The 26,197-nt window shown below is 40.8% G+C and overlaps 1 protein-coding gene across 2 annotated transcripts in view; it reads right to left on the minus strand.

Moving 5' to 3' along the window:
• pdk3a (pyruvate dehydrogenase kinase, isozyme 3a) overlaps positions 1-25,697 on the minus strand; it is a 63,994-nt gene extending 38,297 nt beyond the window's left edge. For both annotated transcript variants that reach the window (XM_034195150.1, XM_034195084.1), the window contains exon 1: positions 25,367-25,697. In XM_034195150.1, coding sequence (XP_034051041.1) covers positions 25,367-25,469 — 103 coding nt within the window. In that variant the 5' untranslated portion in view covers positions 25,470-25,697. The remainder of the gene's footprint in view (positions 1-25,366) is intronic.
• Positions 25,698-26,197: the final 500 nt, after the last annotated feature.

Below are 26,197 nucleotides of genomic sequence, written 5' to 3' on the forward strand. Positions count from 1 at the left end.
GGACCCTGCTGTAACCAGAATTCTGTAAGGCAGAATAAATCAATATGTTGATCAATTATTATATAATTTACTAACAGGGACTTAAACATTAGGTCTCTCTCCTCTAATAGACCACATTTAATTGTTTTAGTCTGTGGTGCAGTTGAAGGTGCTATATTATTTTTTCTTTTTGAATTTTTATGCTTAAATAGATTTTTGCTGGGTATTGGTGGTCTGGGAGCAGGCACCGTCTCTACGGGGATGGGGTAATGAGGGGATGGCAGGGGGAGAGAAGCTGCAGAGAGGTGTGTAAGACTACAACTCTGCTTCCTGGTCCCAACCCTGGATATTCACGGTTTGGAGGATTTAAGAAAATTGCCCAGATTTCTAGAAATGAGAGCTGCTCCATCCAAAGTGGGATGGATGCCGTCTCTCCTAACAAGATCAGGTTTTCCCCAGAAGCTTTGTCAATTATCTCTGAAGCCCACCTCATTTTTTGGACACCACTCAGACAGACAGCAATTCAGGGAGAACATGCGGCTCTAAACATGTCACTCCCGGTCCGATTGGGGAGGGGCCCAGAGAAAACTACAGAGTCCGACATTGTTTTTGCAAAGTTACACACCGATTTAATATTAATTTTAGTGACCTCCGATTGGCGTAACCGGGTGTCATTACTGCCGACGTGAATTACAATCTTACTAAATTTACGCTTAGCCTTAGCCAGCAGTTTCAAATTTCCTTCAATGTCGCCTGCTCTGGCCCCCAGAAGACATTTGACTATGGTTGCTGGTGTCGCTAACTTCACATTTCTCAAAACAGAGTCGCCAATAACCAGAGTTTGTTCCTGGGCGGGTGTGTCGCCGAGTGGGGAAAAACGGTTAGAGATGTGAACGGGTTGGCGGTGTACACGGGGCTTCTGTTTAGAACTACGCTTCCTCCTCACAGTTACCCAGTCGGCCTGCTTTCCCGGCTGCTCGGGATCTGCCGGAGGGGAACTAACGGCGGCTAAGCTACCTTGGTCCGCACCGACTACAGGGGCCTGACTAGCTGTAGGATTTTCCATGGTGCAGAGCCGAGTCTCCAATTCGCCCAGCCTGGCCTCCAAAGCTACGAATAAGCTACACTTATTACAAGTACCATTACTGCTAAAGGAGGCTGAGAAATAACTAAACATTTTACACCCAGAGCAAAAAAGTGCGGGAGAGACAGGAGAAGCCGCCATGCTAAACCGGCTAAGAGCTAGTAGCTGCGCTAAGCTAGCGGATTCCTAAAAACACACAAAGTGAATAATGTGTAAATAATTTAGAGGTGATTCAGCAGAGGGAGTGCTTTAGTTAAGGCACGTGAAGATTACACTGTTAAACAAATCGTTATCTAGTTAACTAGATCAATCTAACTGCGCAGATTAAACAGCTAACAGATACAGCAAAACACCACTGTGCTCCGGAACAGGAAGTGATACAATACCGCAACCACCAGTAGGGCCAACCACCAGTAGAGGCATCAGTGCAAAAGATGCACATGGTAATGTGCTGACAAGTGAGGAGTGTGTGTTGAGAAGGTGGAGGCAATATTTTGAGGAGCTGATGAATGAAGAAAATGAGCGAGAGAAAAGGCTTGAAGATGTGGTGAGAGTAAGTCAGGAAGCACAAGAGATTAGTAAGGAAGAAGTAGTGAGGGCTGCTATGAAGAGGATGAAGAGTGGAAAGGCAGTTGGTCCAGATGACATTCCTGAAGGCATGGAAATGTCTAGGAGAGATGGCAGTGGAGTTTCTAACCAGATTGTTTAATAAAATCTTGAAAAGTGAGAGGATGCCTGAGGAGTGGAGACAAAGTGTGCTGTTCCTATTTTCAAGAACAAGGGTGATGTGCAGAGCTGCAGTATGTACAGAGGCATAAAGGTAATCAGCCACAGCATGACGTTATGAGACAAAGTAGTAGAAGCTAGGCTTAGAAAACAGGTGAAGATTTGTGAGCAGCAATATGGTTTCATGCCAAGAAAGAGATGCAATGTTTGCTCTGAGAATACTGTTGGAGAAGTACAGAAAAGGCCAGAAAGACTTACATTGTGTGTTTGTAGACTTAGAAAAAGCTTATGATAGTGTGCCAAGAGAAGAGCTGTGGTATTGTATGAGGAAGTCTGGAGTGGCAGAGAATTATGTTAGGGTAGTGCAGGACATGTACAAGAATAGTGTGACAGCGGTGAGATGCGCAGTAGGAATGACAGACTCATTCAAGGTGGAGGTGGGATCAGCTCTGAGTCCTTTCTTGTTGGCAATGGTGATGGACAGATTGACGGATGAGATCAGACAGGAGTCCCCATGGACTATGATGTTTGCTGATGACATTGTGATCTGTAGTGAGAGTAGAGAGCAAGTTGAGTCTAGTCTAGAGAGGTGGAGATACGCTCTTGTCACGGCCCTCCCCTGCCTGTTATGGGAGGCTCCCCATGGCAGGCAGGGGTGGGGTCGCCTGAGTGGTGGAACCTGTGCTGTTAAATTGTTTGTGCTGTGCTCATTCCCTCTCTCTGCTCTCTCCCCACCAGGTAACACATTTGGTTTGTCTTCAGTTTATCTTTCGTTCCAGTTACCTTTGGTTTTCACATGCCAACACATTCGCACTCACATATTCACTCGCATTCACGCACTGCACACACCACTGATTCTTACTCACATTTGCATACCTTGTGTTTATGTTGCATTTTGTTATTTGTCAAATAAACCATTTTAATTGGCCTGAACCTCTTGAGTTATTTCCCCACAGTTAGTTTTGTTTGGGTTGTGACTTGCCATCGAGCCAGGCTTGTTACACTCTGCAGAGCAGGGGAATGAAAGTCAGTAGAAGCAAGACTGAGTCCATGTGTGTGAATGAGAGGGAGCCCAGTGGAATAGTGCAGTTAGAAGGAGTACAAGTGGTGAAAATAGATGAGTTTAAATACTTGGGGTCAACTGTTCAAAGTAATGGAGAGTGTGGCAGAGAGGGGAAGAAGAGAGTGCAGGCAGGGTGGAGTAGGTGGAGAAAGGTGGCAGGAGTGATTTGTGACCAAAGAATATCAGCAAGAATTAAGGGCAAAGTTTACAAGACAGTAGTGAGACCAGCTACACTGAGGAAAATAAGTATTTGAACACCCTGTGGTTTTGCAAGTTCTCCCACTTAGAAATCATGGAGGGGTCTGAAATTTTCATCTTAGGTGCATGTCCACTGTGAGAGACATAATCTAAAAAAAAAAAAAAATCCAGAAATCACAATGTATTTTTTTTTTTTTTATAATTTATTTGTATGTTACTGCTGCAAATAAGTATTTGAACACCTGCCAACCAGCAAGAATTCTGGCTCACACAGACCTGTTAATTTTTCTTTAAGAAGCCCCCTTATTCTGCACTCTTTACCAGTATTAATTGCACCTGTTTGAACTTGTTACCTGTATAAAAGACACCTGTTCACACACTCAATCAATCACACTCCAACCTGTCCACCCAAGCCAAGACCAAAGAGCTGTCTACGGACACCAGGGACAAAACTGTAGACCTGCACAAGGCTCGGATGGACTACAGGACAACAGACAAGCACCTTGGTAGAAGACAACAACTGTTATGATTATTTATTAGAAAGTGGAAGAAACACAAGATGACTGTCAATCTCCTTCAGTCTGGAATTCCATGCAAGATCTCACTTTGTGGGTTAAGGATTCTGAGAAAGCTCAGAACTACACAGGAGGACCTGGTCAATGACCTGAAGAGAGTTGGGACCACAGTCACAAAGATTACATTAGTAACACATGATGCTATCATGGTTTAAAATCCTGCAGGGCAGCATGGTCCCCCTGCTCAAGCCAGCACATGTCCAGGCCCGTTTGAAGTTCACCAGTGACCATCTGGATGATCCAGAGGAGGCATGGGAGAAGGTCATGTGGTCAGATGAGACCAGAATAGAGCTTTTTGGAATCAACTACACTTACCATGTTTAGAGGATGAGAACAACCCCAAGAAAACCATCCCAACTGTGAAGCATGGGGGTGGAAACATCATACTCTGGGGGTGCTCTTTTGCAAAGGGGACAGGACGACTGCACTGTATTGAAGGGAGGATGGATGGGGTCATGTATTGGGAGATTTTGGCAAACAACCTCCTTCCCTCAGTAAGAGCATTGAAGATGGGTCATGGCTGGGTCTTCCAGCATGACAATGACCCCAAACACACAGCCAGGGCAACTAAGGAGGGGCTCTGTAAGAAGCATATCAAGGTCCTGGAGTGGCCTGGCCAGTCTCCAGACCTGAACTCAATAGAAAATCTTTGGAGGGAGCTGAAACTCCAAACCTTAAAGATCCAGAGAAGATCTGTGTGGAGGAGTGGACCAAAATCCCTGCTGCAGTGTGTGCAAACCTGGTGAAAAACTACAGGGAACGTTTGACCTCTGTAATTGCAAACAAAGGCTACTGTACCAAATATTAACATTGATTTTCACAGGTGTTCAAATACTTATTTGCAGCAGTAACATACAAATAAATTATTAAAAAAAAAAAATCATACATTGTGATTTCCAGATTTTTTTTTAAGATTATGTTTCTCACAGTGGACATGCACCTAAGATGAAAATTTCAGACCCCTCCATGATTTCTAAGTGGGACAACTTGCAAAAATGGCAGGCTGTTCAAATACTTATTTTCCTCACTGTATGTTGTACAGCTTAGAGACGGTGGCACTAACAAAAAGACAGGAGGCGGAGCTGGAGGTTACAGAGCTAAAGATGTTGAGATTCTCTTTGGGATAGATGAGAATGGACAAGATTAGGAATAAAAATCTAAATCTTCGTCTGAAAATATCAGAGGGACAGCTCAGGTGGGACGGTTTGGAGACAATGTCAGAGAAGTGAGATTGAGATGGTTTGGACATGTGCAGAGGAGGGACCCAGGGTATATAGGAAGAAGGATGCTGAGGATGGAGACACCAGGAAGGAGGAGAAGAGGGAGGCCAAAGAGGAGGTTTATGGATGTGCTAAGGGAGGACATGCAGGTGGTTGGTGTGACAGAGGAAGATACAGAGGACAGGGTGAGATGGAAACGACTGATCTGCTGTGGCGACCCCTAACGGGAACAGCCGGAAAAAAAAAAAAAGACTGGAGATGAGAATGTCTAAACTTGATGAAAACTAATTTTTGTTCAATTGTAAAAGATTTTCTGTTAGTTTATCCAAAGTAAATGACTCCTGCATCATATGTTCATGTCAGGGCGGATGGCTGTCCGGCAACTGTAGTGACTGGACCCGCAAAGCAGACTCCCAGACTTGGCATAGGTGTAGGAAAAACATGGTCTTTATTCCAGGCTTAGGTTCGGTGCACAGATGGTCAAGCAGTGGAGCAGAGGTACAATTGGGGTCAGACAAAAACGCAGTCATGATCAAGCAGGGGTCAAGGCACGAGCAAGCACAGTACGTAATCAAAGAGGAGGCAAAAAGGCCTGGTAGAGGAGAACAGAGCAATAATCGGTACACAGCTAGGCAAAACAAAACGGAGAACAAAAGGCTGGAACATGTGCAAGAAGCTCCAACAAACTGGCAGTGAGCTGTGAGAGTTTAAATAAGGAGCAAATAAATCAGAGTGATGTGAAACAGGTGTTAATTTGGTGCATGTGAGGAACAATCTAGAAAGGGGCGTGGCTAGAGGGCAAAGAGTATACATGGGTAAGATAGTGGGGAAGGGAGTGCACAAAGTGGAGTGATGTCAGATACCAAGATATGTGAACAGATGCCAAGAGTGTGAGTGAATGGAAACACTAAACAGACTGAATCAAAGTGAGGGACAAAGACATAATGGCAGGTGCAGAGCATGGCGTGAATGAGGACAAACTGAGAAAGCTATAACAGAATATTACAATGAACAGGAGCTAGACCAGAGCAGGAACATGAGACTTAACCAGAGAATAATAAAATAATTATAAAATAATAATAAAATAAAATAATAAAATTAACAAAAGACAAAACAAGACTGGACCTGACAACTGACTGAAGTATACCAACAGATAACAAAACAAAGATTAATAATTAACAGAAAACAAAACCTGATACTTAAGCATAACTGATAACACAAATGAGAACAGCAAAATAAACAAGTGAGAAACTAATGAACAATAAATGAAAACACAACTGACAGAACGAAACTGAAGTATGGCCGAAGTATAAAAGTAACAAAGAAACAAAGTGGCAAAGCAAAATAAAACACAGAATAAACATGAAAATAAATGAGTAATAAAGCAAAGCTGGGGCGGACGATGGGCAAAAGAAAGAGGGAACAACAGAACCAAAGCCCTGATCAAGGCCAAAACTTGACAGTTCAGAAGTAAAAAACCTTTACTTTTGGGTTGTTCCCTTAAGTGGAAAAAACACAATAACACTCAAGTCAAACAAATAAATAAATATTAAGTCCCTTCAGCTGCTCCCTTGTTTTCACTTGGGGTTGGCCACAGCAGATCCAAGGTGGATCTACATGTTGAATTGTCACAACTTTGACACCGGATGTCTTCCAGAATCAACTCCACATTACATGGAGAAATGTGGCAGGGGTGAGGTTTGAACTAGGAACCTTCCACACTGAAACCAAGCATAGTAATCCTTCGACCAACACCCCCACCTCAACTCAACCAACCAACCTAAGACACCTCAGGTATGTGTGTTTACTGGCCTTTGTGTTCTGGTGCCACGAAAGGTGACGCTACATGACTGGACACAGATCCAACACAAATAAAAGACAACTCAGCGCTGCAACAGCACCTTGTTGTTCATACTGTATTTACTATCAGCATTTCTGCAGTGTTTAATGTATTTTTCTCACCGATTTTAAGCTCTGTGTTGTTGCTATGTCCTCCAGCCAGCTGTTCTGCATATCCAACACTTTCACTGAAAACAAGAATTCTCTCAAATCTAGCCGTGACCACCTTTTAAATCATTTCTCACTGTGACCCGTTCTGTTTTCGCTAGATTCAGGAGCACATTCATGGCTAAACATACACTTAAAATTTTATAAACCTCAATTGTATCCCTGCTTTCGCATGTAACGTTAGTATTTTGAGTTTTTCCTGGTGTGAATATATTGAAAACATTTTATTTGTTTTGTTGCTCTTCTCTGAACTGCCTCCAGTTTGTTTATCTCTCCAACGTATGATGGACCCCGTATCACCCGTCCATATTCCAGCCTGCTCCTAATTGGGACTTCTGAAAAAAAAAATTCAGAAGTGAGATTACGGAAAGTTCTCCTGATCATATCTATCATTTGTGAAGCCTTTTTGATAATTTCAGATCTATATTGATTAAAGATTGAAAATACTTTCTTCATCTCTTTGTCCATCCTTTCCATCTTCACCTCATTTGCTTTCTGATGATCCTCTGAGTGAAAGTGTCAAGTGTCAGTGTTCTGTTACATCAATTCTTTTTTGCTGAAAAACTTTGTTTTTCTATTTGTTTGTTTACATCTGTCTGTATTCAATTTTACTAACCAATCTTCTGCCCCTTATGGATCTCATCCAAATCTTTTTGAACATTATTTACCTCATTTATTAAATAACAGTATCCACAAGTTCCGGTAGGGGGTCATGGTTACAATTAGAGTAAGTTCCACTGTTATCCGAGGCCAAAACAACAGCCAGTGTTTGGAAGAGCTCCAGACTGCGTTTGATTCAACACACGTGCATCAGCCAGAAGAAAAGCCAGTATGTCGTGTTCAAATTTGTACAGAAGGCATTTGGTATTATTATTATTATAATACCAAAGTCCAGTTCTGGATCTAGATCAGTGTGCAGATAAATACCACTCCCTGGACCTTGACCATCTCAGAATTACAGTGAAGACCCGCCATCTGTTAAATTATTATAGACAAAGAACACTTGACAAATAGAGGCCAAAAATTTTAGCCACTCCTCAAGGTAAACAATCTTTTTTCTTTTTGTTTTTAAATAAGACCCTTCACACAAGCTCTGGAACCAGAACCAACTGGGCTCAGGACTGTAAATGAGACGGTGCAGCCGCAGTAAAACTGTCATTAACACAACTTCACAATTCTCAATAACGTCTGGTGTGGACAACGTGCCGTTAGAACGGTTTCGTGTGCAGCCTGTCGGCCGCTTACTTCAAGGAGTGTTTGAGAAACGACCAATCCTCTGCTGTCAGTGCTTTTGTTTGTCTGGAGGTGAAGGTTCTGTGTTTTCAGCTGCACAGACAGACGATGAACTAAACGTTCTCAGCTGATTAGTGGAGTTCACTGTGCGGTCGGCAACCAGAGCCACTGCTTTCACCAACGGCTCCAGAACATCCTGAGCTTCTGGCCTTAAACCACATCAACAAGAAGTTATGAATGCTGCTAGAAACTTAAATTTTATCTGACTTAACAGCAAATCTTTCAACATAATACAGGGTCAATATTTTGAATTTTCCACGCTTGTCTAAAGCCAGTGACCCATGAGTCATGGTGCCTAAATTTGCCACATTTTAGAGGTTAATTCAAAAGAATTCCAGCAGATTCCATCAATTGTGTCTCAGTGTTTTTGTAACTTCTTACTCTTGTACATTAGTGATCACAAAGTATATCTTCTGACCTTTTATAGCTTCTTGTACCCGCTCTTCCCACAATGCCTTTGTGAATTTTGACTTTCGCACAGCTTTGAGGTGCAACAAATTTCTGCCCATTTATTTTATGTGACACAGACAGAGGTGCCAGAAAGTCTGTGAACCAGCGAGCTTTTACATGTCTGAATTTTGTCATTAAATTAAATATAACGCAATCTTAAAATACCCGCATGACCATAAAAATAGGAAACAGGATGTGACCTTTTGACCTCTTAAAATAGGCCAAGGTTAGCCATCTCTGAACTTATCCAAGGTCGGTTTCCCAAGAATGGTCATTGTGAATTTGAAGACCCTGGAAGTAATAGGACTGGACTTATGCTGAGCACAGACAGACGGACAGACACCAAGTCTTAACACCCAATGGCCATATTTTGGCCTTGAGGAAAAAAATAAAAATAAAAAACATAAAAAATAAATCAATAAATCTGGATTATTTAAATTAAAATGTCTAAAATGATGGCGTTTAAACTCACAGTGAAAGGTAATACCTACAAGATGATGTAAATAAAATACTCAATGGTGTGCACAAACACCGGCCCCTTTAAGTCTAACACAACCGAATTATCACTTTTACAGCCAGCTTTCTTCAGACAACTCATGATGAACACATGAACTTTTCTAATTTACTGAATATTTTAGAATTTCCTTTCCATCAACTGTTAAAAATTTTAAACAGCAACTGTATGTTACTGTGCGGTTATTAATCTGTCTGGACGAGGCTGTTCTCAAAAACTGAGCAACCATGCAAGAAGGAGACAAGAGAGTAATCTTTTATTTTTTTATTTTCTAATTTTATTTTTCCATTCATAATTTAATGTTCACTTACATAATAAGAAGCCAACTTGTTTCAAATAATGCCCAATAATAAGGTGCAGAATTATGGAAAATAACACTATTTTAACTCAAGGCTTTAAAAACTTATTACAAAAAAGTGTCCAAAATTGTCAGCAGTGTCACACAATTTTCAACCATGATTATTATTCTTGTACAACTGATGCTTCCTGTCTTCTTCCAGGATTTGAGGACCCAGGGCTCTCCACACCAAAATCTGTCTTAGTGGGCGGGGCAATGCACAAGCATGGCCAATATCATCTACATCTGAATGCCAATTTCAATAAAATACCTAATTTCATCACAAATAAAAAATATATCACAAAAAAACTGATTGTCAATTTTTGTCATTTTGTCATTCAATAAATGTATTCCTTGTAATTTAATTTAATTTCAGGTGGGGTGTAACCAACTTTCTTCAAAAAAAGGGGGTGAGCTGATGCTTGGCCCTGGGCTCTCCGATGGGCAAATATGGTATATTCAGATGTGAGATTTTAAATATGTCAGGAGTGTAATGCCCTGAGCTTTGTAAGTGTTACAATCCTAACGGTTTTGGCCATTTTTAAAATACGTTTTTAATGCATCAGGATAAAATACTGTTATTACAGCCGCCAAGATTGTAATAAAATCATCAGCATTTATTTATTTGTCTGTCTGTCTGTTAGCAGGATTACATCAAAACTACTGCACAGATTTTGACAAAACATTCCCCACAGATAGTTATTAAGGTGTGGAAGACTCCTTTAAATTCTGGAGGTGATCCGGATTCTGGATCAAGATTTCATTGATATAGGCTTGGAAGGATTACGCAAAAAAAAAAAAAAAAAAAAACTACTTCACGGATGCTCACCAAATTTGCACCACAGATAGACATTAGGATATGGAAAACTGCACTGAATTTTGGAGGTGATCTGAATCAAGATCCGGACTCTGGATAATTTCTTAAATTTTCACCATTTTGAGGATCATCTCAAATCTGCTTGATGGATCTTGACCAAATTTAAATCACATCTGGCTGTTGCACAAAGGAAGCCCCTGTTATAGTGTTGGATGTTGGCAGTGATCCAGATCAATATGCAGGTTCTGCAGCAGAAAAATACAACATCACGATTTAAAACCAAGATCAGGAAGACACTATTTTGTTTCAGCTTGTGCATTAAATATCAGATTGCAACATCTTGATCAGTCGGACCATTCCAGATCAGAACGCAATTATTACATTGTGTTATGGAATCCGGATCCAGGTGAAGTCCAGGTCATGATTATTTTGAGCCTTTGTCAACCCTTGTCAATGTCAGAAATCTCTGATTGCTTTTGTTTACTGTAATTCTGGACCTCATTATTGGGCATTATTTGAAACAAGTTTGCTTGTACATGAAAGCTAAAATATTAAGGGAAATATAAAACTAGCCTTTTTTTGTTATTACATTCATGCTTTCATCAGCTCCAGACTTGATTATTGTAATCCACTTTATTCTGCCGTTAATCAGTCTTCTGTTGCACATCTTCAATTGGTGCAGAATGCTGCTGCTTGTCTTTAAACAAATACTTTTAGATGTGAGAATATTACGCCTGTCCTGTATTCACTCCACTGGCTTCCATTTGAATTTGAATGTTTGTTTTTAAAGCTATTTATGGCCTTGCACCTCCCTACTTGTCTGAAATTTTAACTTTGCGCATTTACAATAGGATATTATGGGCATCTGGCCAGCTTTACTTAGATGTTCCAAGGTCAAATCAAATCAATTTTATTTATATAGCGCCAAATCACAACAAACAGTCGCCCAAGGCGCTATATATTGTAAGGCAAAAGCCATACAATAATTACAGAAAAACCCCAACGGTCAAAACGACCCCCTATGAGCAAGCACTTGTCGACAGTGGGAAGGAAAACTCCCTTTTAACAGGAAGAAACCTCCAGCAGAACCAGGCTCAGGGAGGGGCAGTCTTCTGCTGGGACTGGTTGGGGCTGAGGGGAGAGAATTAGGAAAAAGACATGCTGTGGAAGAGAGCAGAGATCAGTCACTAATGATTAAAAGCAGAGTGGTGCATACAGAGCAAAAAGAGGTGAATAAAAAGAAACACTGGGTGCATCATGGGAAACCTCCCAGCAGTCTAAGTCTATAGCAGCATAACTAAGGGATGGTTCAGGGTCACCTGATCCAGACCTAATTATAAGCTTTTTCAAAAAGGAAAGTTTTAAGCCTAATCTTAAAAGTAGAGAGGGTGTCTGTCTCCCTAATCCGAATTGGGAGCTGGTTCCACAGGAGAGGAGCCTGAAAGCTGAAGGCTCTGCCTCCCATTCTACTCTTAAAAACCCTAGGAACTACAAGTAAGCCTGCAGTCTGAGAGCGAAGCGCTCTATTGGGGTGATATAGTACTATGAGGTCCCTAAGATAAGATGGGACCTGATTATTCAAAACCTTATAAGTAAGAAGAAGAATGTTAAATTCTATTCTAGAATTAACAGGAAGCCAATGAAGAGAGGCCAATATGGGTGAGATATGCTCTCTCCTTCTAGTCCCCGTTAGTACTCTAGCTGCAGCATTTTGAATTAACTGAAGGCTTTTCAGGGAACTTTTAGGACAACCTGATAATAATGAATTACAATAGTCCAGCCTAGAGGAAATAAATGCATGAATTAGCTTTTCAGCATCACTCTGAGACAAGACCTTTATAATTTTAGAGATATTGCGCAAATGCAAAAAAGCAGTCCTACATATTTGCTTAATATGCGCATTGAAGTACATATCCTGATCAAAAATGACTCCAAGATTTCTCACAGTATTACTGGAGGTCAAGGTAATGCCATCCAGAGTAAGGATCTGGTTAGACACCATGTTTCTAAGATTTGTGGGGCCAAGTACAATAACTTCAGTTTTATCTGAATTTAAAGGCAGGAAATTAGAGGTCATCCATGTCTTTATGTCTGAAAGACATTCCTGCAGTTTACCTAATTGGTGTGTGTTCTCTGGCTTAATGGATAGATAAAGCTGGGTATCATCTGCGTAACAATGAAAATTTAAGCAATGCTGTCTAATAATACTGCCTAAGGGAAGCATGTATAAAGTGAATAAAATCGGTCCTAGCACAGAACCTTGTGGAACTCCATAATTAACCTTAGTCTGTGAAGAAGACTCCCCATTTACATGAACAAATTGTAGTCTATTAGATAAATATGATTCAAACCACTGCAGCACAGTCCCTTTAATACCTATGGCATGCTCTAATCTCTGTAATAAAATTTTATGGTCAACAGATTCAAAAGCTGCACTGAGGTCTAACAGGACGAGCACAGAGATGAGTCCACTGTCTGAGGCCATAAGAAGATCATTTGTAATCTTCACTAATGCTGTTTCTGTACTATGATGAATTCTGAAACCTGACAAACTCTTCAAATAGACCATTCCTCTGCAGATGATCAGTTAGCTGTTTTACAACTACCCTTTCAAGAATTTTTGAGAGAAAAGGAGGGTTGGAGATTGGCCTATAATCAGCAAAGATAGCTGGGTCAAGTGATGGCTTTTTAAGTAATGGTTTAATTACTGCCACCTTAAAAGCCTGTGGTACATAGCCAACTAATAAAGATAGATTGATCATATTTAAGACCGAAGCATTAATTAATGGTAGGGCTTGCTTGAGCAGTCTGGTAGGAATGGGGTCTAATAGACATGTTGATGGTTTGGAGGAAGTAACTAATGAAAATAACTCAGACAGAACAATCGGAGAGAAAGAGTCTAACCAAATACCAGCATTACTGAAAGCAGTCGAACATAAAGATATGTCTTTGGGATGGTTATGAATAATTTTTTCTTTAATAGTTAAAATTTTATTTGCAAAGAAAGTCATGAAGTCATTACTAGTTAAAGTTAAAAGGAATACTGCGCTCAATGGAGCTCTGACTCTTTGTCAGCCTGGCTACAGTGCTGAAAAGAAACCTGGGGTTGTTCTTATTTTCTTCAATTAGTGATAATGAATAGTAAGATGTCCTAGCTTTACGGAGGGCTTTTTTATAGAACAACAGACTCTTTTTCCAGGCTAAATGAAGATCTTGTAAATTAGTGAGACGCCATTTCCTCTCCAGCTTACGGGTTATCTGCTTAAAGCTGCGAGTTTGTGGGTTATACCACGGAGTCAGGTACTTTTGATTTAAGGCTCTCTTTTTCAGAGGAGCTACAGCATCCAAAGATGTGCTCAATGAGGATGTAAAGCTATTGACGAGATAATCTATCTCACTCACAGAGTTTAGGTAGCTACTCTGCACTGTGTTGGTATATGGCATTGAAGAACATAAAGAAGGAATCATATCCTTAAACCTAGTTACAGCGCTTTCAGAAAGACTTCTACTGTAATGAAAAATATTCCCCCTGGGTAGTCCATTAAAGTAAATGTAAATGTTATTAAGAAATGATCAGACAAAAAGGGGTTTTCAGGGAATACTGTTAAGTCTTCAATTTCTATGCCATATGTCAGAACAAGATCTAAAGTGTGGCTAAGGTGGTGGGTGGGCTCATTCACATTTTGAGCGAAGCCAACTGAGTCTAATAATAGATTAAATGCAGTGTTGAGGCTGTCATTCTCAGCATCTATGTGGATGTTAAAATCAAAATATGATTAGAATCAAGATATAAAGGTCAAGATATAAATGCTGGGGTGATCATGCTTTCGCGGTAGCTGGCCCCAGACTGTGGAACAAGCTACCTACTATTCCTGACCAAGCCCTTTTTAAATCTAAGGTAAAGACTTATTTATTTAAACTGGCTTTTAAGCCAGTTTAAATACTTAGTGAGGAGGTCACATGTTCTATTTTTACGTGCCCTTTTAAAATTTAGTTGCATATGTGCTTTATTTTTGTGACTTTTTGTGTTTTTAATGTTAATCACTTTGGACACCAGTCGGTGCTATAAAGCACTCTATAAATAAATGTTGACTGATTGATTGATTGCTTGCTTGCTTGATTATTCAAGTGAGGAAAGCCACCAAGACACCCAGATGACAACTCTGAAGAAGTTATACAAAGTATATTAATCTATGTTTCATGATACGGTCACAAAATGGGGTGCTTTTCATGATGGGGCATGCGGGGTGACACGGGGGTCTGGAGGTTACAGTTAGAAGAAGTGGTAGAATTAGAAATAGTAAAATAAAAAACAGCATCACAAATATGTGAGTCATTTCAGAATATAATTCTTCTCAGTGCCAGTCTGACATGAAGTAAAATAAGTGGTGCTGCAACAGACAAAAGTTGCACTGAGGACAGTTTCTCCAACCAGAACACCTTCAGCTACACATAAAAGGTTCATGAATTTTCAGGCACCTCTGTGTGGAGGTTTGGTATAACTGTACGTGGCTTTTTTTCTCCCTGTTGAACACCTACTGATCAACATATCGGACATAAAATCCAAAGTAAAGTCTCTCTTCAACACTCAACACACAAAAGGCACAAATCTATCTTATATTACTGTTTGAGATAAATTACTATTTCACTGTTATGAAACAGCAGCACTGACAGGATTTTCTATATACAAGGTCTGTTAGAAAAGTGACAGACCTTTTTATTTTATGCAAAAAATATATGGATTTGATTCATATATTTTACGTCAGCCAAGCTTGAACCTTCGTGCGCATGCGTGAGTTTTTTCACGCCTGTCGGTTGCGTCATTCGCCTGTGGGCAGGCTTTGAGTGAGCACTGGTCCACCCCCCTCGTTGGATTTTTATTGTCAGGGAAATGGCGGAATGATTTGGGCTTTGCTCCATCAGAATTTTTCAGAAACTGTTCGAGACAGGCAGCTGGAAACCATTCGGAAAATTCATTTGGCTTCCGGTGAACATTTTTTGGGCTTCACAGAGATTAAGGAGTGTTACTACCGCTTTAAGGACAGCCCACAATGGCACATGGCGCGCCGCACTCCGAGCCGCGATCGACAGGCAGAAACGACCATTTCATTTCTAAACGGATGGCTGTATGGCTCCGGGACCATCGTGTGCAATTTCTCTGGTTATCACAAGAGCTGGACATCAGCCATTTTCCGGCAGATTTCACTTTTAACAAGAGATTTTGTCATGGAAAGCTGCGCGGAGGCTTCGGATTCGCTGATGGAGCGAGACAAAGAACACCTCCGTTTTGGAGTGTCAGAGGACAAGTTGGGACATGCCCAGCTCTCCACAATTTCTCTTATACTCACTCGACTGGTAAGCCACTGAAAGCCGAGATAGGCATGTCACCTGTATTAACCCACAGGCAAGAATGAAGCCCTTGACATTGAAGTAGGTTATAAGAGTTCTATATGCACCACAGCTGTTTGCAAGCCTACGAGTCTGAAAAGAAGCCCTAAGCAAGGTCACAATCCTCTCAAAGGTCGAAGCGGTGACACTTTTCAGGCTGATCGGTGACCAAACAATGAAAAAAGAACAACAACCTGTTCGTTTAGATCTCCCTATGAGATAACCCCACGAACACCTAAAATGGGTAACTGCTGTTGTTCTCACAGTAAACATGACACACAGCCAAATGATGTTAGGTACATGGAGACAAAAGATCCAGCATCACCTGAACACTTAAAAATGTGGCGAGAAACAGTTAACGTCTCGGGAAAATTACAGTTAAACTCCACAACAAAGTCATTTGATACCATAAAGAGAACACCAGTGATTTTACAAAAAGGCAAGAGATGTGGAGTGAAAAATACACCAGACCATGCTTTTGCACCAAACACAACAGTTTTTAAACCTGCCGGAGCAGTCATAATGATGTGTGAGGAAGAAGTGTATTTTGCAGGAAAGGGTAAAGGTCAGCGCCGCAGAGTGGCCAGAGGCAAAGCCCGTGGGCGTGACATAAAGAGGAAATTGACATGTTGGAAGTGTGGGAAAAATGGACACTTTGCGCATGAATGTACACACTCGCAAAGATAAGGAGTCCTCCGTTTTCAACATGAATTATGTTTATGTACACATAAGGTTGCAGTTCTTTCTTTTCTACAAGATCATGCTTGTTATCAATTTTTCCTTACTTTTTATTCTGTTGTCGCTATATAGACAGATTGTGTGTAATTATTGTGAATTGTTTTAGATAGTAGAGAAGCTTGAATCTTCGACTGGACTGGGTTACTTGACGCAAGGACGTTTCGCTTCAAATCGCAGAAGCTTTCTCAGCTAAAATTCTTGCTCTGGTGGTCTGACTTCTGTCTTGACTCTTGTAGAGAAGAATAATCAAGAAGTCACAAAAGCTGGAGTTTTAAACCTAACCAGACCCCTCCTACCAAGAGGCAGACTGCTATAGGCTGGTGACTAAACAATAGCTCTAATTAGCACCTATTGTGCTCTAGTTAGCACCCTCCTAATGACAGGGCAGCTGTCCCTCTCCTGATGGCTCCCTTGACGACTCTGCTGATGACGTGAATGACTCATTACCATGAACAAAAGACTGAAACTGCTTTGACCTGAGTACCCCATTGTAAACAGGGGATAAAACGTGTCTCAGACCCCCTCCCCGGTTAAGGCTGGGTTTCAAACGTTTCACAAAGAATGCCTCCTTGACCCCTCTCTCAAACCATTTCTTCTCTCTGGCTAATATTTTAACTTCCTTGTCCTCAAACGTGTGGTTAGTGTCTTTCAGGTGGAGATGAACTGCAGACTGAGCTCCACTGGTGCGCTCTCTGCGGTGCTGGTATAGCCTTTTGTGTAAAGGTTGCTTAGTCTCACCTATGTAGTGTTCATTACAGTTTTCCTGACATCTGATAGAATACACTACATTGCTCTGTTTGTAACTAGTGATCCTGTCCTTAGGGTGAACCAATTTCTGTCTCAAGGTGTTAAACGGTTTAAAGTAAACTGGGATTTTGTGCTGTCTGAAGATCCTCTGTAGTTTTTCCCCTACTCCTGCTAAATAAGGGAGAGACACTCTTCTTCTTGTCTCCGTCTCCTGTCTATCTGGTCTCTTTGTTCTCTGGGACTTCTGCACTTTGTCGAGGGACCATCGTGGGTACCCACATACTGTGAGGGCTTTCCAGACAAGTTGTTGTTCTTTAGCCCTTCCCTCTGCAGTTGTAGGCACCTGTAGGGCTCTGTGTTGAAGCGTCCTGATCACCCCGAGCTTGTGTTCAAGGGGGTGGTTTGAGCCAAAGAGCAGATATTGGTCAGTGTGAGTTGGTTTTCTGTAAACCCCCGTCTGGAGCTGCCTGTTCTCTCCAATCGTAACATCACAGTCCAAGAAGGCTAAATGGTTGTTTCTGGCATCCTCACGTGTGAACTTGATATTGGCGTCCACCGAGTTGATGTGTTCTGTAAAGTCCTCAACTTCCTGTTGCTTGATTTTAACCCATGTGTCATCAACATATCTGAACCAGTGACTGGGAGAGATGCCCGTGAAAGACGTCAAGGCTGTCTTCTCCACTCACTCCATGTACAGATTGGCCATAATGGGGGATGCCGGAGACCCCATTGCACAGCCATGAATCTGCCTGTAGTAATTCCCCCTAAACAGGAAATACGTGGTGTTAAGACAGATCTCCACGAGCTGGCAGATGTGGTCTGGTATGAGTTTGGTCCTTTCAAGTAGAGACACATCCTCCAGCAGTCTCTGCCTCACAGCTGAGACAGCCTCAGCGGTGGGGATGCAGGTGAACAACGAAGTCACATCAAAAGACACAATTGTTTCATCTGCCTCCAGCTGCAGGTCCTTGATCTTGCTCACAAAATCTTGTGTGTTCTCCACATGGTGTTCTGAGTTACCCACTAGAGGAGCCAAAATCCACTTGAGGTGCTTGGCCACATTGTACGTGATAGAATCTGTGCTACATACAATAGGCTTGAGTGGCACGTCCTGTTTGTGGATTTTGGGCAGTCCATAGATGCACGGAGTGGTGTCCCCAGGGTACAGTCTGTAGTATGTCTGCCTGTCGATGAGTCCCTCTTTCTCCAGGTTTTGGAGGTAGATAATGATTTTCTTCTTATAGCCGCTCGTGGGGTCTCTCTTCAGACGTTCGTATGTATTGGAGTCACTGAGCAAGTTGTTGATCTTGGCCTCGTAGTCAGATGTGTTCAGGACCACCGTGCATCTGCCTTTATCCGCTGGCAGGATAAGGATGCTTTGGTCCTTTTGCAGTGCTGACAAAGCTTTCCGTTCTTCTCCTGTGATGTTGGATGGAGGAGGCTTAGCACTGTTCAGCACTGCTGTGACTCTTAGTCGGAGGTCCCCAGCTTCTGACTCTGACAAACTGTTATGTTTAATGGCTGACTCTACTGCAGTGATGTAATCTACTGTCGGTATATGTTTAGGGGACACTGAGAAATTTAGTCCTTTAGCGAGCACATCCTTTTCTGTCTGTGTAAGAACCCTGTTGGAGAGATTCTTTACCCAATTTTCGCTGTTGTCACTAATTTGTCTGGGTGTACCTTAAAAAGTAAGCAGCGGCAAATCAGGAAGTTTCACAACCTTTTAGTGCAGAAAAGGCGTACTTTCAGTGGGAGTATTTTTTAAAAATACCTTTGTACGTGTATGTGAGTGTGAGTTGGTGTCCAGAGTAAAAGATAGAGTATTTTGAGAGAGAATTCTGAAATAGATCTGTTGATGAAATAAAACTTTTCACCTTGTTAAGATGATAACTCAAAGACAATAAATACTGTCATCTTCCTACTTTCCATATTGAATGATCATGTAACTGGGATGAAGTTGTTAAAATATGGTTGATTTTTGTACACTAGATAAGGTGTAAAAGTTGGTTAGTTTCGCCTACTTAACAGATTTTAAGCAAAGCTAATCAAGATTATATTCCATTAGAGTTAATGATTGCATTTATTGTTGTGTGATATATTTTTGTGTGGTGTTGGTTTGAAATTTGTGTGGGTTAGTTCTTTTCTGTCTGGGGAAAAAGAAGACAATTCTATGGGTTCTAAAACATTTCTATGAATCAGTTCCCCAGTATACATATTAAATACTGCTAAAAGATCGAAAAATTGTTGACTGACTGATCCACTAATTATTTTTGATGGCACATAACAGACAGAAGGGAGCAGTGGTTGTGGTAGATTCTCTGGGGACTACGAGTATTAAAAACTGATTGTGAGACTGTGATTGCATACCCGGTTCTTGACCTTCGGGCCCCAAACAGCCCGACAGAAGATTGGCGAAAGGAAAAAAAAAAGAAAAAAAAAGGTCTCCTATCAGTTCACTGTAATTAATAGTTCCGTTGAGTTCTACGTGTCTACATGTGTGTACAGTATGTTGCGTGTAATGTAACACAGGTCTTCTTTGGACCTGTGGACGTTTTTTGGGTTTTTATTTGAGAAGAGTTGGGGTATTTTGCTTGTTTGTTGTAGCAGTTGTGGTATTCTGTTCCTGGTCTGGGGTGCTGGAGGAGGAACGTGTATACACACAGCTGCTGAGGGAAGCTCCAAATGCTCACTTCCCTCCTCCTCCTCTCCCTACTGCTCCACACCTCCAAAACTTGAGAAACACTGCAGCGATGTTTTGTTGTGCTTTAACACATGAAATACAGGAGTTTTACATGTAATTGCTTACATGTAACTGATACTAGTGTTTTAAAAGTGTTTGTTACTGTTAACTTTAGAGAGATAGTTTACTTGATGTAATCAATTCCAGCTTTGATGTTGTTTTGCATTACACTGCATTGACTTTACCAAATACATTCAGTGTTCTATTTTTTTGAAGCGTGGTTTGTTTTGGAAACAAAGTGTAATTTATCGCTCCAGCCGAAGAGCAGAGCAGAAGGCTGTACAGTGTGTGAACTATGTTGAATATTGTAACATGTTTATAGAGCTCCTGTTGAAAGCATTAATGTTGATGAGGGTGAATTGATAATAACTCAATATTTTGATCTGATTGAAATAATGTGAACTCTCATGAGATGCAACTAACCTCTGCTGCAAATCAAACAAGAAGCTGCAGGCTTTCATAAAGCATTGATGACCAATGAAGTGCTTCTTAATTATTATTTGATGTATGCAGATTAAGTTAGGCCTTAAAGGATAGAGATTGTTGGACAACTTTTCACATGATTATTGTCCATCCTGACCCATAGTTTTTCCTACGAACCAAACATTGGTTATGTATCAGATTCTGTCATTATTTCCATTTATTATTGGTGTTTAAGCATTGATTAATCCAACAGTTCTAGTCTGGGATGATTTGCTAAAAGATACTTCAATTCACTTTCAATGATCCTGTATGTTTGATGTTCTGTGCAATTAAAGCTGTTTTGACATGACACCTCTTAATGGGTGTTCCCCCACCCCTTGGAACCCTTGCCCAGTATGGAAGGCTGCGAGCCCATGACGGGTAAGATCCCATCTTAAACCCTGGGACAACCTAAGACAGGCCCAGTCACGATTACTCGACCTTGTCTCTGTGACGCTCTGACTCACTAGGACATGGCACTGGGGTACTGTGGTGGGGTCAAATTTACCCATATGCTTACATGGTAGGCAGTGTAATGATCTAACTGGAGTATTGAATCATTGTTGGGAATTGAATTGTTATATTAAGACTGGCCTGCACGTAATAATCTATATTAATCAATGCTTATCATTCATCCAATCAATGAATTTTTGCAAATTAATGCGTCACAATGTCCACCAAACCGCTGATGGTGTGTATGCCTGATCCTCAAACAAACCTGTCCTACCCTGCAGCCTTTTCAAGTGGGCAGCTGTCTTAAGTCATGGACCATGTCACGTTTCTACGGCTGGGATGGTTGGACTGGTTAATAATCATTTTGTGACATTTGGATTTCAGGCATATGCAAAACATTACTGCAGAACATGTCTAATTTGTGCAAAGCACAACCCACAGGGTAATGAGAGGCTAATACGAGGAAAATTTCCAACACCTCAATACCCGTTCCAAATAATCCATATGGATTTTATTGAATTGAACCAATGTGAAGGGAAAAAATATTGCCTAGTATTGATTGATGCAGATAGCAAATGGGTAGAGGTGTTCCCTGTTAAACATGCAGATGCTCTGACAGTTGCAAAGATACTTTGTAGAGACATAATTCCAAGACATGGACTACCTGAAACAATGTACAGTGATAATGATACACATTTTGTAAATAAAATCATCCAACATTTGACAGAACATTTGAAAATAAATGCAAAAACACATTGTGCTTATCATCCCCAAAGTGCAGGTTTAGTGGAAAGAACAAATAGAACAATTAAAAGTAAGCTCAGAAAATGCATGAAAGAAGAGAGAGAAAAAAAAAAAACTGGGTTCATTGTTTGGATTTGGTGAAACTGTACATGCATATAACACCCAGCTCAGAGACTGGCCTTACACCATTTGAAATTTTGTGTGGCAGGCCCTACAGAATACCAGATTTACAGAAAATAGCTGGGTCTGATAGTGAGGATGAGGGATTAATTGATTACATGAGGTGAGTATTGTCCCATAAGAACGTTACACATTCTAAGACGATACCAGACTCTCCTATTTCTGTGCAGGGCCCTGAGAATCAAATCCAGATTGGCGATTGGGTGCTAATAAAGACTATTAAGAGAAAGAACTGGTCATCTCCGAGGGGGAAAGGTCCGTTCCAAGTGCTGCTAACCACCCCCACTGCAGTGAAAGTTGCAGAGAGGTCATCTTGGGTGCATCTATCCCACTGCAAAAGACAAAGATACCTGAAAGATCCCAAACTAGACAAGGGGAGTGACGGGTAACAGTGACGGCTGATGGCCTACGGGCCCAGCAACGGCTGGAAGCGCGTCATAACAGAGACAGAGAGTGACCAGAAGTGAACAAAGACAAAGACCAGAGACTGAAGCAGATACCAGGGTCCTGAAGCAGATGAGTAACCAGCTATAACCGAGGAGAGGCCTGTGAACTTGAACCAGGATCAGAAGCAGACGTCTTACAAGCTTTAAATACAGCACTGAAGCTGACGTGACCAGACCAGGAGAAAGAAGCAGACAGAACTGCATCTTTGAGAATGGGAGATAAGAAAATCCTTGTGTTTGAAGAAAACGTCAAGAACAGGGCACAGGTCAGAGTACATGAAACATTATTTTACTTCCAATTGCAGCATTCTTTACACATACTGATGATAGTACAGATTTATGCACTACAGCTGAAGGGAAATAACATAAAAAGAGTTCCTGATTCCCTCAGTCCCTTGCTGAACTGAACTGAGACTGTGAACTGTCACCTTCAGCCCCTAAGCCCAGACAAACTGAACTTTTGAACTGTCATCAAAGAAAGAAGACATCTTTAAGACCAGAACTGCTGTCTCTCTCTGTCCCTAGAGAAAAAGAAAAAAAAAAAACTCACGACAGAGAGAGAGGGAGAGAAATATGAAGTATCAACAGTAGGGATGTGAATCTTACAACAACTCACAATTCAATTCGATTCCGATTCTTGGGGTGACAATTCGATTCAGAATCGATTTTCGATTGAAAGAGCTCTGAGAAATAGTTATATTACTTAAAAAATGTTTATGTTTAAGAAAATGGAGCTTTACAAGGTTAATCAAGTGACTCTAAAGACGTAAATTTACTTATCTGCTTTGCTCGTTCAGAGTTGGCTGGCAGTTTAGCGAAGCGCTGGTCAGTAGTTGGCAGATACCACTCCTCCGCTTCTTTTAGCTCCGGGTGATGGCGTAGCATGTGGGCTTGCAAATTTGAAGTGTTTCTGAAGTACTTGACTTTCATTTTTCAGATTTTGCACACTGCATAAGTCATATCAAGCTCCTTCTTACGCAGCAAATAATAAAATCCAAAATGCGCCTAAAACATTTGCCTTCAGCAAAGACGTGCTGTCTGAATTAGCTCTTCATCCGCCATGCTAAGCTGCAGCTCACGAATGTTTGAAGCACGCGGGGACGCTGTAGTACGGAGGCCAATGCCTGGCAAACAGTACACGCAGCGAGTAAGCAAGAAAATGTTTTAAAAAAATGCTTTTTAAAAATCGATTCTTAGACATTTTGGATTGATTCAGAATCTTAATAAATAAGAATCGCGATGCGGATGTGAATCGATTTTTTTCCGGCACCTCTAATCAACAGGTTGTTCAAAACACTGTTTTAGCTATGGAGAGCTTTGCTACGAGAGCAGAATGCAAACTACACACCCTGCTGATGATTTTTTGTCATTTGTGGAGTTCCTCAGGGTTCTGTGTTGGCACCAAAGTTATTCATATTGTATATCAATGATTTATGTAAAGTCTCGGATCTGTTTAGAGCAGTCCTCTTTGCAGATGATATGAACTTATTTTGCTCAGGAGATAATTGGCAACAATTATTAGATGATCTGGGATCAGAAAAGATAAAGTTGAAGAGTTGGTTCGATTCGATATGAACAAAGTGTCACTAAATTGGTCTAAAAACTAAAATAATGTTATTTGGTAACCATAAAAAGATGAACAAATACAGTTAAACATGTCAAAGAGAACAAGTTGTTAGGTGTGGTCATCGATGACAGAATCAACTGGAAAGCACATATTCAACTTAGTCAAAAGAAAGCACTACATACTCTGTATTGCACATTGACTGCACCTTACTTGACTTATGGTGCTGAAGTATGGGGCAATAACTACAAAACTACAGCGTTAAGAATAATTCATAATGCAGGTTATTGGGATCATACAATCCACTGTTTATTAAATCAAAGATTTTAAAACTCCATGACATGATTTAATTAAGACTGTTCGATTGATGTATACGAGTAAAGTAAAAATTAGCAAGTACCTTTCAGAATTCAAGGATATTTTACGCAAAGAGAAGAAATTAGTTAAGTACACTGTTTGTACAATTACTGATGTTTCTACAATGATGATGTTGTGAATGTAGACATTAAAATTCGATAAACAGGGGGGAAGAATGACAGGATTTTCTATATATTAGCAATGTGATTATCAAGTATTAATGTCTTTACTTTGATTGTTAATGCCTTTACTTTGATGTCCTGTCTTTGATCTTGTCTTTGATTCTGTTCTCTATTTTTCATATATTTATTATTTATTATTTTTTTAATTAATCACTAATTGTCAAAGAAACCATATACAGTGAACTGTTCAAGTAATCATTAAAACTGCTCACACGAGAGGGTGAACAGATGATCTTTGGCTTAGTGGAATGCGCAGACTGTTTAGCTAAAGTTATGTTTTTGCTAAGCACAGATGTGCGTCTTTAGTCAATGGTTCAGCCTTGAGGGAAGAGCAGTGTGACCGGCACACTGGTTCAGGGCTGGATATTGTTATGGGAAGCGTAGGAGACTGAAGGCTTAAAGCCATAACAGTTTTCATATCAATGTGAGACCAGACTCTGTGTCTTTTCCTTGTTTGTGATATTGCCACTCCTATATGCTTGTATGTAACTTTTATTCAATAAATATGAGAGGGAGATGGGCGGGGCCCTTCAGAGCTGACAGAACGGTTGGTGATGAGGGTTAAGCTCGTTCTGCTCTCTCCTGATCAGGAAAAGAAATTCAGTGTCATCTGCGTGATTATTTTCTGTGTTAACTGAGTTGTTCTTTTCAGGTTCAACTCTGAACAACTCTCACAGCACAGACACATTTTTGATACTTTTGCTTTCAAATGAACAGAGAACAGTTTTTCTATGTTAATTAAATTCTCAACCGTTTTACTTGTAATCAACTGAAGTATATCACAAAAAAATAAAATTAAAGTTAAAAACGGCTGGTGAGGTGAGACTTTACTCTTGGGAGACTTGTGTTACGATTTGACACTTTATAAATAAACTAGTGAACTTGACCTTGGACCGCTGACCCTTCATAATAATATTAATAATTAGTTCAATAAAAAAAAGCTGGAATTGGAGACAAAACGTGACAAATGATGTCATCATTTAATAATAATAAAAACAAACAAACAATAATCACTATAACCACTTGTTTCCAGCCTTCAGTCTAAAACATTCAAAGTTCACGCACGAGGGCTCCGGAAGGCCCCAGAACCGTGACTCACCGAAATCCAAGAACTGTTTGATGGAGAGCGGCGAGGGCGAGAACCTGGAGTAGAGCTCGATCTTCAGGTTGGTGTTTTTCCGGAGTGACGTGAAGATCCTCATTTTGACATTTAACCAAATGTGGCGCTGAAATCAACAAACGGGCTGATGGCTACATCCGGTGATGCTGACACGCGCTGTCCTCTGTCGGCGTCCACATGTGTCCCCGCACCGAGTCCCGCAGGACGCGCACGGACCGGATGAAAGTCCATAAGGTGACGAGGTACAGTATCAGACGGAAAAAAAATATGCGCCCTTCCTGGATCTGGATCAGCTGCAGCTAGTTCGTGTGTCTGCGCGCTGCGCACGCGCGGCTCCGACTCTGACGTCACACTTATTACAAGGTGGAAGAAATAAAAATAAGATTTAACATTTAACAACAAACCAACAAATAGAAATTAAAACCTTACCCTATTTATAAACAACACACCAAAAACAGGAGCAAAATTAATAATAATCGTTATTATTGTGGACCACAATGGAAACAAGTGCTTTTTGCTTTTTTGGGTTATGCTGTATATTTATGTATCCACGTTTATTTAATACATTTTTATATGGTATTATCTTGCACATGTTTACATTTTATACGAATAAAAATCAAATCAAATTATTGTTATAGGAGGGCGCCCGTGCGCCCTCTGGTGGCCATTTTTGGCCGCTGAAAACATGGCGGAACTCAATAGGCCGTATCGGAGTTCCGCGCGCGCGACTCTATGCACTTCCCAAAGAATTTGTTTTCCTCTCAGCCAACATTGTAGCAAACCAAATTATACACCCCAGTATGCCTTCTT

The sequence above is a fragment of the Thalassophryne amazonica genome, chromosome 1, assembly GCF_902500255.1.
Source record: "Thalassophryne amazonica chromosome 1, fThaAma1.1, whole genome shotgun sequence".
NCBI lineage: Eukaryota > Metazoa > Chordata > Actinopteri > Batrachoidiformes > Batrachoididae > Thalassophryne > Thalassophryne amazonica.